The 16,197-nt window shown below is 35.2% G+C and overlaps 1 protein-coding gene across 2 annotated transcripts in view; it reads right to left on the reverse strand.

Annotated features, from left to right (window-relative positions):
* Window positions 1-2,384: 2,384 nt before the first annotated feature.
* Window positions 2,385-16,197, reverse strand: part of LOC144433533 (DDB1- and CUL4-associated factor 7) — a 42,526-nt gene continuing 28,713 nt past the window's right edge. Inside the window, exons 2-7 of one of the 2 annotated variants that reach the window (XM_078121842.1) lie at window positions 15,479-15,580; window positions 11,512-11,607; window positions 6,891-7,079; window positions 5,151-5,360; window positions 3,979-4,096; window positions 2,385-3,036 (exon numbers count right to left, since the gene is read on the reverse strand). In XM_078121842.1, the coding sequence (XP_077977968.1) occupies window positions 2,864-3,036; window positions 3,979-4,096; window positions 5,151-5,360; window positions 6,891-7,079; window positions 11,512-11,607; window positions 15,479-15,580 (888 nt within the window). In that variant the 3' untranslated portion in view covers window positions 2,385-2,863. Of the gene's footprint in view, window positions 3,037-3,978; window positions 4,097-5,150; window positions 5,361-6,890; window positions 7,080-11,511; window positions 11,611-15,478; window positions 15,581-16,197 lie in introns of both variants that reach the window. The other variant, XM_078121841.1, reaches the window with a different exon arrangement.

A 16,197-nucleotide genomic window follows, 5' to 3' on the forward strand; every position in this document is an offset into this window, starting at 1 on the left:
TTCTGTCAATCCAAATATCAACTCCAGAACTAGTTACTTCAAGAACCAGTTACTTGGCCTCAACCACAGTTCAGGCACAACTGCAAATGACCGGCTTATTATTCAGTCTGGCAAATTATAGACCCATAGACCGGTCTGCTGACCCTCAACCAACATGTGGATGCTAGTTATAAAGTGACCTGACCATTCAGTCTTGCGAAACACATGACCAGTTCACAGTGAGAAACTTTATCAATTACTCAATCAATCAAAATTCTGATTCAAGGCAGTTTACTTGATATTAGGCATAGTACTAATTACACTATATAAAAAAACCTGGCACAGTTTTGATAAAAAAAAACAACCCACACAACTTGAATGCCCAAATACACCAATAAATCTGAGTTAACATTAGGCACTTACATTACTCCAAAGCTTAGCAAGTCTATCGTACCCAACTATCTAGTTAAAAATATGACATATTTTTGTTTTCGCAAAATATGATAAAATACCACATGAGTATAATAATAACAGCAATAATAATAACAACAGTTATGATATGAATACCTTTTTCCTATGCAAAAATAGAAATCCCTTTCTTGCTATCATTTTTATGACTTTGTTATCAATACCATACAACTTTGACAATGATTTTTTTTTTTCGTAATTATATGCTGATATCCATTGCAATGATTTTGGGGAAAAAAAAAAAAAACCACCAGAAAATACTTGATAACAAAACTGTCTTGGTGAATAGATTCACGTCACAAAATACACTTTTAGATAAATTTCTACACCTATATGAAACCAGTAAATGTAAACTTGTAAAATAACGGATCAATAAAAATTATGTAACATGTATATTTGTCGATTGTGCCATATCTAAGATGAAAAAAAAAAAAATTGTTCAATATTCGTCATGTGTCACCACGCTGAGAGATTTTTGGGAAGTTTGCTCAGCATGGACGCATGAGGAATACACTGTGTAATGATATCAAATAGTATTGAGATGAGATGAAGGAACGGATGGTAATATGTAGTATTTGAGATGTATTGGATGCACTCATTCCTAATAATGTATGTTACAATATGCAATACTCCAGTGGACTGTAAAATACATCATGTCACTCTGCCCTCACCGGCCTGCTCTTTCATTGGTGAAAACGGGTTGACCACTATGCAAGGAAGTTCTACTCCTTGTGATTACTTTATAGTGTACATGTAATTTCCACACAAAACTTAGAAATACAAACCACACGTCAACCGCATCCAAAACATCTCAAATACTGTATATTCTGATATTTTTTTTGAGAGAGAAAAAAAGAGAATACTGAAGAGAGGAACAAAAACAGGAGATAACACAAAAAAATGTAGTACCATCAACCCCTCTAACATTGCACAATGGGATAACCATCAATAGGGTCAAACCACTATATGCAAGAATTAGGGGTGTTGGGGAATAAATTGCTAATCAAAAAACCTCTAGAATATTAGTGCCGGTGTTGTTGTTTTTTTTACTTGACAACTGACTCGAAAAGACAGTTAATCCTAAAAATTAAAGCTGCACAAAATTCTTAAAATACCTCTCTATTAACTCTTTGTAGACTCTCTCTTTGGCCCATATATAAAATATTGCTTGACTCAAACTACAATTCACAATCAAAACAATGATATAATAATAATAGTATTAATATTCTCAAAGCTTGTTGCACTTTACATACAGCAACTTTATACAGTTTGGCGCCCTCGTGAATGTGAAAAAGAAAGTATTCGTGAGAACTTCAAAAAAGACAATCATTCGAAGCAAAAAAAAAATATGCTGAGTTTCACTTTTACATCCAGTAAAGAACTCAGAGATTTCAATTTTTTGCATCAGATATAATCAGAGAAGAATGTACTGGCCCCTCTCTCTTCTCTCTCTCTCTGTTTCACTGTTACATGTAAAAACTACAACTATATGTTTTGAGTTGGTTTGTGATAAATTTTGCTAGACTAGAATGTTCTCTGCTATGAGAATTATTTGGTTTGAAAGTCTTGGGTAAAGACAAGAGAGAGGGCCACTTCAATCAATCAGACTAGCTTGTCAGTCACTTAACTGAAATCAGGGACCAAAAATGTAACTTTGTGAATATTCACTTTGATAGTAATACCAGACTAAATACATCTATATTAAGGTCAAAGGTCAAATGAAAATCTGGGTACAGACCAATTGTTCAGACCAGTATTCCACAGCTTATCATAAATCCAGACCTATCAGTAACTATGGCGATATAATTCATGATTAGTCTTAACACCATAATGACTAAATCATGCAATGTTTCAGACATTATCTTCGTTTCACTTCAAATTTTGACCACTGCTGCAATAATTTTGAAACACAAGAATTCTGAACAATTTGTGGCATACATTGGGACGGACATATATACAATTAATTAAAATAAGTCGAGTGTTAAAGTAAAAAAAAAAATAGTAGTGCCCTCTAGGAGACGGTATTTACGCCAGGCAGTACCCTATGGCAATCTTTATAACTAACTTAGGGAGTCACCATACATTACAAAGACATACCTAAGAGTCATAATTGAGTAAGTAGCCAGAGAACTATGAAATATACATGTACCTAGGGTGACTTGCTAAACTTTTTATACACACCTGAGGAGCCTCTATACAGTACTATCTATATTGGAAACTTTACAATATGACTTGAAAATTTGACCTTCTAAGAGTGACATTTTGATTGGGCAATATTTCTCCGTCAAAATGCAGCATTAAAATCGGAGGCGAGACTGACAAGCTGGTCAGGTGGAAGCAATTCCAATATGAGGAAGAAATAAGAAACAGATTCCTTGAGTTGAACCAGATCATTTTTTGTTTTTTACAGTAGTCTTCAAACTCGGAGAATTTCAAGGCAATTATTGTAACAAATTGCTATCCAGTCAGGCTGCGTGGATGACCACTGGATCTGGTTAATTTCCCCCTCAGCTGTGTACGCTAGTATTGGGTCCTCTATGGCTCTTGGCATCTGTTGGATATCCCAGATTAATGCTTGATGGTCATCAGCTGGAATGCGATACAAACAGAGTCAAATTAATACCCACACACAAGCTAAGTTGAACATGTTCAAACAATAAATAAGGGTTCTATACCCGGGTTGTTCTACATCACAACAACTTGCGTCAACTGTTATTGGTTCTGCAAAAGATAGGTGTCAAAACGTTCCAAATCACATTATTTTTCAAGCTTTTCCATAAAGATGTTTGAGGAGGTATAATAAGATCATTCTGCAATCTTTATTTCATTCAACCTGAAAAAAATACCTGTCACCTAAGGGGTTCATTATTATTCATCTATCAATTCGTAGTGACAAGGTCTCTTATACCACGCATGAACCAAGTTGCATAAAAAATATGGAATATATACTCTGGTCATTCTAGTTCGCAACAATGAGCATCTATGTCACGACACCGCGAGCCTACATCACTGGTTCTGCTGTGTTTGAAATATGAGTCAAAATGTTCAAACTGCCATTACTCTCCCTGTCTAGCGACTCGTAGTGACAAAGGTCCTAATAGGTCACTCGTATTTTCCTTGGCTGAACGAAGAAAATTATTGGGGCATAATATCCAACTACCGGTATGTCTTTGTATGAAGTCAAAGACTCATCAGGTTAGTTAGCTGAGATACAAAAATACTCTGGCAAATATTTTCTATTTGTTTGACATCAAAGATTCTTTCACATTTTAACCAGATATAAACTATCTGGCACATTGCATTTTTTTTTTTTACAGTATATGAATTCTCATATTTTGCTTTGAAAAGTTGAACTTTTCATCTCACCTTGGGTTCAAAATTGTGCGATCCCCTCGAAAGAAATTGAATATAATAACAATGTCAAACCAAGACAAATATCTCAGGTTTATGTATCGACAAAATACAAGGACAATATATATAATATTATGCAAGGAATATGTAATATATCATTCATTACAAATTGTGGCATACCTGCGGTACAAATGTGGCATGATGAATGTGGTGCCCATGCTATTCCATTCACACATGCTCTGTGATTGTTGAGTCTGGCCACAGGTGTACACGGCACCCTCACATCTAAGATAATCACCTACAAAATGAAACAAATATACATCTATGTTATTATTTCTAGCTAATAGAGAGCCTGACTATGGGTGTACACGGGGACCCTGAAGTCTAAAGACAAGCACATGCAAAGAAACAAACGCATCTCTGTTATTGTTTCTATGCTAGAGAGTCTGGCTGGCTACTGGCATACACGGCATCCTCACATCAACGATAATCATTTTCTACACTTACAAAGAAACAAATACATTGACATGGCTAGAGAGTTTGGTTACAATCACAAATTGCATCCTCAAATCTAAGATAATGACGTATAAAAAAATGAAACAAATACATTTATATTACTATTTCTAACAGAGTATGGGTCTACACTTATATTTCAACTTGAAATAAAATTGACAAAAAATTTGACGAAAATAGGTTAAATCACTTTTAGCAGGTACTTGGTACAATAAGTGATATATGCTATGAGTGGTAGTCCATACACACAACTTCACTCTACGAGTACTTTAGAAGCTAATGAAACATGGTATAGTAGTGGGCAGACATAGAGAGAAATCAGTATACAGTTGATACAACCTACACTAAATAGTTTTATGGCATTTTATGGGAAATTCTGTGATTGCTGTCACTTACACTATCATTTACAGAGATAGGCAAACTAGCATAGTTATTTGGCTTTCTATAAGAACGTGAAAAGAATACCAATTCTAGACCCCAACAAAGCTATTTAGGGTCTTACAGAATAGCAGGGAAAAACACAAATTTACTTATGATTAAACTGTCAATTTGGTTAACACATTTTCAGTGTTGGCAAGGAAAAACTGGGTTTCATCATGCACGTACTAAAGAACTAGAACGAACCTTTACTGTTTTCAAGAAAAGTTGGTAAAACTTTTGTTTTTTTTAAGCAGTACATGATGACAAAAACGGATGACAAAAACGGATTGAATCTTTGACTATTTTTGTATTGAACAGGCTTTTTCAAATTGTTTGATTTGAATTTCATGGAATCTTAATTTTTTTTTGTCATGCTCAAGCTATGAAAAATTGGTGTAAACTTGACTATTTTTATTTACCTCGTATCCATCCATAGCCATTGTTGCAAGGTAGTTAGGATCTTGCTTATTCCAAGCAAGCCGTAACAGCGGATGATGCTGTGGGTCTTCATAGATAATAGTGGAATGTTCTAAATGACGCAAATCAAACATACGCACAGAGCCGTCCGCTCCAACTGACGCAAACATATCCCGACCTCCTCCTGCTCGGCTGAAAGCTATGTCATAGACCTATCAACAAGAAACAATTGACATGAGACAACTGATTAATAGACATGACATTAATTTCATTGTCATCATATATCTAAATCTATGACGAAGAAAGCGCATAGACTCACTCCACTGTACAACATTTTACCCACAACTCTCTCTGATTTGTAGTGTTGGACATCATCTCCTTGAAGTCAGACAAATCTCACCAGTGTATAGGGTTTTGTAAAAACATTTTTTCCATTTGGCAAGCGTAGAATTGCCACTAATGAGTCTCTGAATACCCATTTTCATCGGTTCTGGTATCAGTGATTTATTGTAGGAGTAGCAATTTTAGGAATTTGTCAGCAGATTTTCTTGAAAGACATGAAGAATATTTGCGACGAAACTAAGGAAAATATATGCACCTGTTATGACTTTGCCAAAGATATAGATTTATTTGAATAGGTATGACAAAAGAAATTTACATACTAAAACTCATCATACACACTGACTACCCAAGTTATTGACACTTTGACATTGAAAAGTGTTTTATTCACAGCACATGCTTAATTTAGTTGTTAGTACATTTTCATACAAAATTTAGAACTTTATTTTTTATTCCTAAGCGTCCTTTTGCTACATATTAATTAAACTTAATTACTATGCTTAAAATGTTGAAAAGTATGGATTATTGAAGAAGTTATTAAATAAGGAACCTCCAAACATACCCATTAGAGAGAGTTGTGGGTAAGATATTGTACAGTGCACTCTACAACAAGCACATAAGCATTATGAATCCATAGGACATGAATTCTTTCAACTCAATTTCTTATTCTCTAGGGATCTAAGGCATGTTCTAACCAGCCCTAGTTTTTTGGGGGTAGATGTTACCTTTATTAAATCTATGCTGCTATTTCAATATTTTGATGTGAGATTTTATAAACGAGACTTTATCTGGAAGATTAACCTTATCATTCATTTCACATGGTGACTCATTCACTCCTAGCATTCAGATTCCCCAGAGGAAAACATGTGATAAGAATAATGTGTAATAAGATTACAGAAAGTTTTCATAATAAATTTGCGTAGTGAGCAGTTTCTAAATCACCTCTTTTATATATGGGAATGCCCACTGTGGAATCACCTTCACATGATCTGCAGGGCACCAATAACCATATCAAGATAATTCAACTAATTTCCATAAAATTTGCATGACAAATGAATCTATAAATATGCAAACTAGGTAATCTGCATCTGTCTCTGAGGGACCAATCATTATCTCAAGATATGGAAATGCATTTCCATAAAATCTGCATGACAAATGAGGCAGCATATATGCAAATAATGAGTTGGCAAGTAATCTGCTTATGTAAACGACACAACAGAGTACTTGACCATTCCAAAGTGTTTGGCGTAATATAAATTAATATAGCCATTTGTAGGAGTGACACAATAATGGCGAGAGGAAACCCACGGGAAGTAGTATGATACAGTATCTTTGTAAAACTATACTGAAGTGTAACAAATCAACAATTAGAATAAGAAACTACACAGCAGTTGTGTACTAACCTCCTTGTCATGGGCAATTAACTGTGTTTTGACATGACCTGATACAAGGTTGACTCTCCCTAGCACTTGTCCTGTTTCGAGGCCCCATATCGTACACGTCGTATCAATGCTGGACGTACCAAGTAAATTAGGGTCCACCTCATTCCAGTCAAATGACGTCAGTGGTGCACAAAAATCTGAATTTTTATTCTGTAAATCAAGAAAACATACTGTTGATAAATAAAATGTGAATGAATGTTTTACTAATACATTGTATGGAAATCTAATTGTTCATGAGTTACTAGTGGTGTATACTGCAGTCTTTCAGATATTCCTTTTTTTTGTTTAATTACTATCAAGAATAAACTTTCTCTAGTCAAGTTATTATGGCTGAGAGAGTCTCAGCTGCTCTACCATTAATGTAAACAAACAAACAAACAAACAAACAAACAAACAAACAAACACAAACTGCTTGTTGGGTACGTCTTAGCCCGACCCATTCTTACAACCTGAAACACCATCTTTATAGTTGTAAAGGGGTTTGTATTGATAACAATGTAAGGGACAATCACACAATGTCACACAACCTCAATAAGCGAACTTCGTTCATTTAGGGGATGAGGGGCTCTGGCATCAATGCAATTGCTGAACTTCATTTTTGTACTTCTATCCATATTTCGATGGAAAACTTTCACTCCTTCAATAACAGCTTCTGTATTTACTACTGAGATGTTGATAAGTTGATAAAAACTTACTTCTGATATGAGATATGGTGCAGGGTTTCTGGTAGTATTTCAAATTGTGTTTACAGTCATGTTTTTACATTATTAGATCGATCGTACTGGTGTGACCATCATAGTTTTCATCACAGTTTACACAACATCATATATAAATGTTTAACCCTTTCAGGACTAGAAACTTTCCCGCCAAAATTTTTTAACAAAAATTCTTGTTTCTCTGTAATTTTTGGAAAAAGATCAACTTTATTTTAGATCAGAATTCAAGAAATATTACTTCCCAATGAAGTAATATTCTTAAATTTTAGAAAATGTTCTTACAATCAAGTTTCTATTTATTCCAATGTCGTCTCTAGGAATGAAAGGGTTAAAGTCACACTTGTGAACGTTCGTTTAGGGGGAAGGGGGGAGGGGTGAAGGGGGGGGGGGGGGGGGGGGGTTGACCTAAACAAACATCTTTGCTGAGCTTGTGCGACATTGTGCGATTGTCCCTAAGATGCAGCTTTTTCTTCACACAATTATTCTCTTTCATAAAATCATACTTTAGATAAAAACTATTATCTATTTACATAATTAAAGACACAAACATCATCATGATACGTTGTATCATTCCACCCTGATTGAAACCCACTACATATGAAGTGGTTGCTGATAGGGCAGGAGGCATGACTCATTGTATCTTTGCTCATTAAAAAAAAGCTTGGTTCTTACGACTCCCTAGGTGGCAAAAATTGTAGTCTAACAGTTACCAAGAATGGTTGACTTAGGGAGTACCTTAACAGTGACAATTCTTGTGGTTGAACTAAATCTTACTGCATGACTTGAGTTCACCTGATATGCTTATATATATATATCTACACGTACATATATAGATTACAATTTGTCAGTTTGCTTCGCTGGATTCACTTCATTACATTTGACAAATACTACGAGGAAAAAAAAATTAGACCTACAAAAGTACTGTTTACCTAGAGTTCTACTAGCTACATCCATGTATTAGCAGACGGAATATGCAGTAAATTATTAGCTTAATAAAAGGACTGATACCCGAATGATAGCCTGCAGTGCTTAGCTGAAATGAATCAGTCTAGCCTATAGCTAAATATATAATTCATGAATTACAGTATAATTTGGTCCATATGGCGACAATTATTTTGCATGCAATTCAAACGTTTCTATTATCTTCTTTCTTCAGGAATATAAATCCCCTGCAGTCTTTTGTCTCGGTAACAGTTTGTCATCACGAGTAGAACCGACCACACATGATATTAAAATTGTCCTCTCTATTTTTTTTTTGTTTGGACCGCACATGACGACAGTGTTTTTATCGGAGCCGAGTCACAGACAATGGTGACATTATCACAATCAATCTTTTCATTATATTTGTATGAAATATGACTTTTGATATTTGGTTCTGACACTGTAATAGAATATTAGTCGTCACTATAAAATGTCTTCTAGCTACATAAATTAAATATCTAAGCTGTTCGGTCTGCATACTACTTACCATGACTACATAACTCACTCTTTTCGTAAGGCTTAAAAAACAGACCATATTTCAAACAAATCTTATTATGTCTCTAGTTTTAAGGGCAAAAACTGGATTAAAATATCTCCTTTGGTAGCAAAATCTCAACCAATCTCAGGTCATTTCATAAACTTGTTATTCAGAATTGACTTTACTTCACAATCTAGTTCTTTGGTCTACATTAATAGAAAGAATACTTCATCCAATGCTACCTAATCACCTTATTAGGCCTAAAAAAAAAAACTGTTTGGTTCCAGTTACCCGTCCTCACCTAGTTTTTCACTGTTGACCCTACACATTTTTCAGGTACTTGAGAAAAAAATAATAAAATCGTGAAAATTGTGAAACCTTGCAAGACATAATGGATGCGGAACTGACATCAACTTAAAAAGACAATATAAAACTGTTCTTCCGATCCGTAACGGCTGTACATCGGATGAGAAGAAACCAATAACACAGAGGCCATATGGAAAACAATGGAAAACATAACTACCTCAGAACTAGACACTCACACATGAAAAAAAATCTCCTACCCATCTATTCTAAAATTGAGCGTAATCGGAACCACACAAATTTTTTAGGCCTTCAGAAAAAAAATTCATTTGATTTTCATGAAAAAAGATCGATATTTCTATTTCCTACCATAATCCTAGACAAAGTATTCATGTTTATAAAATACTGTACAACCTTTATATAATTATATTATAAGAAAATTTATATTATTATAAAAAAATTTACTTTATTTGTATTACAGAATTAATTTGATTTTTATTTGTACAACCTGTATATAATTATATTATAAGAAAATTCATATTATTAAAAAAATTTGCTTTATTTGTATTACAGAATTAATTTGATTTTGATTTTAAAAAGAACTTTAATCCTATTTCCTATCTTTATTCTCAATGAAGAATTTATGTTTACAAATACTCTATAATCTGCAAAAATTCATTTGATTTTTTATGAAAAAGATCCATAATTCTATTTCCTAATGTTATCCTAGATCATTTCTCTCTGATCTACCTAATCACCTCAGGAGTACATTCATTATTTCATACCTCATCAATGGTTTGATGTTGTATTTTTAGAATCCAATGCACAGATGTCCGAGTGATGATTCAATCTGTAAACTTCACTTTTTTTGTGAGTGTTTCTATATTTCATTCATTTACCCCAATGGTTTCTACATGTATAACTGTCAATCTTTCCTTTCACATGTTTCTATCTACCACTATCTTTTTGTGAATAAAGTCAGTGGGAAGATTTGACTTTTTTTTTTTTATAAACCTTGCCTCATACAGCAAAAGGTTGTACATTTAGACAATGTTCCCCAATATTTTTATTCATTCAGCTGAAGTATGAGTGACTTAGGGGGCCTTTTCTATTACTCGTCCGCTAGATAAATGAGTAACAAAACCTTGGGTATTGTCCTCCTGAATGAAGTAAAATATTGGGAATAATATAATTGTACCTCCTTAGGAGAAATTTTCGAAAAATCTGGAAAAACAATTGCGATTTGGAACATTGTAATTTATCTTTTGAAAACCACAAAACCAGTGTCATGTGGGTTGTCAAGATGTAGAACGACCTGGGTATATTTTTCTGTTCAAAGACAATACTTTGGTTTGTGTATGGTATAAATCTAATGTAGGTGAATGAGTTCTCATCCTGCCTAAGTTGTCCCTTATCTTCAATATTTATTTCCTACATTTTGATAAACTTACAGTACCAACATAACTACATGTATATTGATACATCACCAATCATCTGTATAGTCATTAAATGGAATGCATCAACATTGCAAACATCTTTAGATCAAAATTTCACATAACAGCCAAAAATTTGGTTTGGTAGCAGTGGCAATGCTGGTAGTTAGGTAGTCATGGGTGGGTGGGCAGTGTTTTGTTAAGGGCAATAACCAGGAAAAAATCTACCTGAGTTCCCTTGCCATTGTACTAGGGTTCTCCACCAAAATTATGGCACAATGTACAGGAAACCATCCAAGTTTTACTGTACCCCCCCCCCCCCCACTTTCTGTTACAGGGGTTCCCTAACCCTAGGGAAAACACTGATGGCAACCTTAGCAAAAACACTGGTGGAAGTGTGGCTTAGAGTTCAGCCACATTTCACCTGCTGTGAACTAAGATGGTTTAAACACTTACTGACCCATTAGGTCAAATTTACCCAAGTACAGAGGTTCAGCTACAGCAAGATATATTTTACATTTACCGGCTGCTTTACTGGGGTTCCCACACCTTAGCAACACTACAACCACTTTAGTGGTCATCAGCTGGAGGACAGCTTGAAGTTCGCTGTCCTGAAGGCAATCAAAAGAGAGCAGGTGAATTGAAATCAACAGTCAAACAACAAAACTTACATTGTTGAGAAGACATTCCAATCTTGTATCTGTATCTCCAACCCTCCATACTCTCAAGTAATCCCCACTAGTGGCAACCAGATCAGGAAATACACCCTTCTGTTGGAAACAAAATAATGTGTCAGTGTGTTCAAAATCTTTATCATTAAATATACTGGCAATGAATGCATGGTCCTGGAATCAACATTCATGACAGGGTATTTCATTTCCATGGTATCGAACAGGTGACATAGATTTCATTCAGGCTAGATCAGAGTAAATAATGTATACTTCGACTGTAACAGCAGTTTTCCCACTGGACTAGCTTCATGCTAGAGCAGAGATTTAGCTACATATATGTGACTCAACATTGCCAAGCCAGATAGACAAGTCTCTAGGCTAGCATTAGGCTAGCTTCATGCTAACACAGGATCAGCACTGAGTAAGTAGTAGACCTAACATGGTGCTAAAAAATCCTGCCAGCATTTGTTTCTAAATTCTGGAAAGGTTTGCAGCTCAGTTGTCTGGCTAACCAGGGTTGTTAACATAAGATAACAATAGGCTAGCAAATTAGAAAATGATTCCTGGATTATGTGGTAAATGTACATTGCATTTACATGTGGTGTCAACTGGTACATGCAAGATACTGGCATGGAATCATTACATGTTACCAACAAGTCTTCTACACTATAGTGATTGCCATTTGTGCCAGGTTTCATTGAAATTGACTCATGATGGGTGTCAGAGATACATGTATGGCTGTCCATGGATGAATGCATGCATGCACGGACATGTGTCATTCTTACAGCCCCCTCCAGGCAGTGATCATAACAGTTTTTGTTCTGCCAATATACAGATTTTCCATGACAGTATCCTTGTTTATAAATACTGACAAATAATTGAAATTTTGGTACAATAGACTTTGCATTTGTGTTTGGATATCAAAGTATACAGAATCATTTTACAATAACATATGAATATAATTAATATTTACACATACATACAAATACAATACAATCTTGATAGAAATAACTTGAATACAGTACATTTACAGCCAATACTAAGCTTTATAGTATAATGTACGATGTATCTGTCTCTCCGTAAGTGCCATTGAAAGATCTCTCACTACTTTTACCCTGTTAATGTGCCATATAATTCACTCTCACTGTATTTCTCTTTCCATAATGTCCACTTGTCAAATGTCACTTTAAACTCAGACAGTTTAATAGCGATTTCCTAAGTCTCAAACACACATAAAAGCTTTTCTAACGCACATACTTGTCCCCGTCGACTAACGATTTCCCACAACTAACAACTGCAACGTGGCTGTCATTTCATTTTTCCTTGGTGATTAGTTATGGAGAGTAATTTGGCCTCTGGGAATGCGCAGTGGCTGGCTTTTGAATTCATGCAATATATTTTAATCTTCATGAAATGGGAACTTAAAATCAAGGAAATGAAGTGACCCTGTTGAGTTTAAGGAAGTGATCACCACTGGGAGATTGGCTTTGGTTGTTGTATTTATAAGGCATGACAGCCATCCTGTTGGAAATATCTATTACAAAACAAAGGACATAATCCCACAGATATAGGAGTGTGGATTTCTTGGTTAAGCCCTGTCTGATGACAACATTAGTATACAATGACAGAGTATTCGGTTACAATTTGAACAGATGAGAGATGTCGATTTCTCTCAGTGCCATGATGTACACAATGGGTAGAGATAGGTTGGAGTGACAGTTTGGGTCTTTCTATGGCAAATATCCATTGATGTACATAGCAGACATAATAATTTAATCTTTTTTTTTTATTTATCTGTTTTCATAATTATACATGCTACAGTTTGTGCATTTCACATATTTAAAATACCACATGACCTATATCATTACTACCTTAAATACAGTTTTTAAGTTTAAGGGTCAGAAAAATTGTATGTGAGTAAATATTCTTGAAAACAGACCCACTATTTCAATTCACATTCTGTAGACATGCTGACGATAAACAGGAGGGAGTGGGGGTAGGGGGTGGGGCTCGTCAATATTTCTGAAAATCTGAAAAATAAATCCGTAAAAAATATTTCCATTTTAGAGCCTCTTTGATACATCCCAGTACACCGTCACACATTAATGAACAAAAAAAAAACAATGGGACAGTTCACCATTCTGACAGCAGCCATGTTTGGATGAAGTAATTTCTGGAAATACACAGATTGGATAGGGAATATCATGTCTACAGAGGATAACTCAGAAGATAAGATATCCAAATTTATTCAGTTCTCCTGTCAGCCACAACCTGGACAAATGAAAAAAATGTGTTGTTTCCCTAGCCACCGTGGTAATTTCACAATGTAATTGTGGCAATAGTCTCCGGAGAGTGTTCAGTAGTTTACGAAACCATCAACCTGTCTAATGGCATTAAGCCAAGAGCAACAAGATGAGGTCTTCAGGGAAATGCACCATAGCCTCAGATAGGGTGGATACATCATTCTTCATGGAAATAACACACCGCCATCAGTTCATGCACTCTTCGTGTCTGATTTTAAATATGATCATTCCAGGAAATGTTAATCCCAGGGAGATACTTCTACAGCGATAACGACTATATCTAATATTCTGTATGACTAGAAATTTCAAGTGGGAAATATGGACATTTAATTTTAAATCAGACTAAAATACAGTCTGGGGAAATAACATCAAAAATGCTCTGTAGTTAGGTGTAGCATAGATTCAATGCTGCCTTGTTCTACAGTATATGAAATGAAATGTCCTTTAGTTTAATAGCATGCAATCCATGTTGTCCTGTTCGACAGTATAGGATATGAAATGTCCTATAGTTACATGTAGCATGGATTCCATGTTGTCCTGTTCTACAGTATAGGATATGAAATGTCCTATAGTAAGCAAGGGTTCCATGCTGTCCTGTTCTACAGAATAGGAAATGAAATACCTTGTAGTTAGCATGGAATCCATGCTGTCCTGTTCTACAGGTATAGTAATGAAAGACCATTTAGTAAACAGGGGTTCCATGCTGTCCTGTTTTACTGTATAGGATATGAAATGTCCTATAGTAAGCATGGAATCCATGCTGTCTGTTCTACAGAATAGGAAATGAAATACCTTGTAGTTAGCATGGAATCCATGCTGTCCTGTTCTACAGGTATAGTAATGAAAGACCATTTAGTAAACAGGGGTTCCATGCTGTCCTGTTTTACTGTATAGGATATGAAATGTCCTATAGTAAGCATGGAATCCATGCTGTCTGTTCTACAGAATAGGAAATGAAATACCTTGTAGTTAGCATGGAATCCATGCTGTCCTGTTCTACTGTATAGGATATGAAATGTCCTATAGTAAGCATGGATTCCATACTGTCCTGTTCTACAATATAAGAAACTAATTGTCCTGCAGTTAGCATGTAATCCATGCTGTCCTGTTCTACAGTATAATATATGAAATATCCTATAGTAAGCAGGGACTCCATGTTGTCCTGTTCTACTGTATAGGAAAACGAAATGTCCTGTACATGTATGCAGTTAGCATGGATCCCCACTGTCCTGCTCTACCAATACATCAAACTCCTTGCAGTTAGCATGGCTAGTAATGTCTGTAGCACATCACAAGCCATGTTTTGATCTCTGTTGATTGCAATCTGACCATACATCATTAAACCATGCAATCAATATTCACTGTTACACATCATTAACTTGTAATTTCAGTCCTTCAACAATGGCTGATTCAGAACAAATTTACATACATTAATAGAAAGTTGGTCAAATTGTACCATTGACATATATAACAGATGTGAGCGTACATGTCTGTGTGGGACTATTAAGTGAATCATTTTCATTCTTCTCTCCGATTCCTCATTACCGCTATGATGAAATCAATATCAAAATAATTCTCTGAAAATAAATTTCATGCAACAATAATCAGCGATAACTAATTCCCTTATTATAATATATCCCATAGTCTAGTCTCCATGGACTTACATTGTCTGGAATCCACATAATCTTGGTGGTTGGGTAAGGGTGATCAAAGATATTCCTTCCAATAAATTCTGACGTTTCTTCATCTAGAGATACTATTTGCACCTGCAAAATAAAATTAGAATTCACATTTCTGTAAGTACAGGAGTCTTACCTCACATTAAAGAGATAATAGCTAATTATACTTATACAGATATTCCAAATAGGCTGAAAGTACTACAAATCCTGAGCTATTCTACACAATGGCAATATTTTACAACAAATATGGCAGCAATTTGTTCAAATTTGATACACAAGTTTCAATAGCATGCGCATATGACCCCCATATAGTACTTGGCTACCATCTACCAAGTTTGAACAATATCAGCTGATGCATGGCACCTGATATACAGAGCAGAGACAGACAGACAGACACATACATACATACATACATACATACATACATACATACATACATGTATACATAGACAGTATACATGTTTAGTATCATACATATGTACATATCATTATGTATGTACACACACACACACACACACACATATACACGCAGATACATGTTGTAGACAGACAGACAGACAGACAGACAGACAGACAGACAGGCCCAATTCCTTAATTAACTTTTCCAGATGACACCAGTTGGGGTTTATCATTCCTGTATGCACAAAGGCTGTCGGAATATCTGGCCTTTGAACATTTTGCCATTTTACAGATTGAGTCAACAC

This window comes from Glandiceps talaboti, chromosome 4 (assembly GCF_964340395.1).
Source record: "Glandiceps talaboti chromosome 4, keGlaTala1.1, whole genome shotgun sequence".
Classification (NCBI taxonomy): Eukaryota; Metazoa; Hemichordata; class Enteropneusta; family Spengelidae; genus Glandiceps; species Glandiceps talaboti.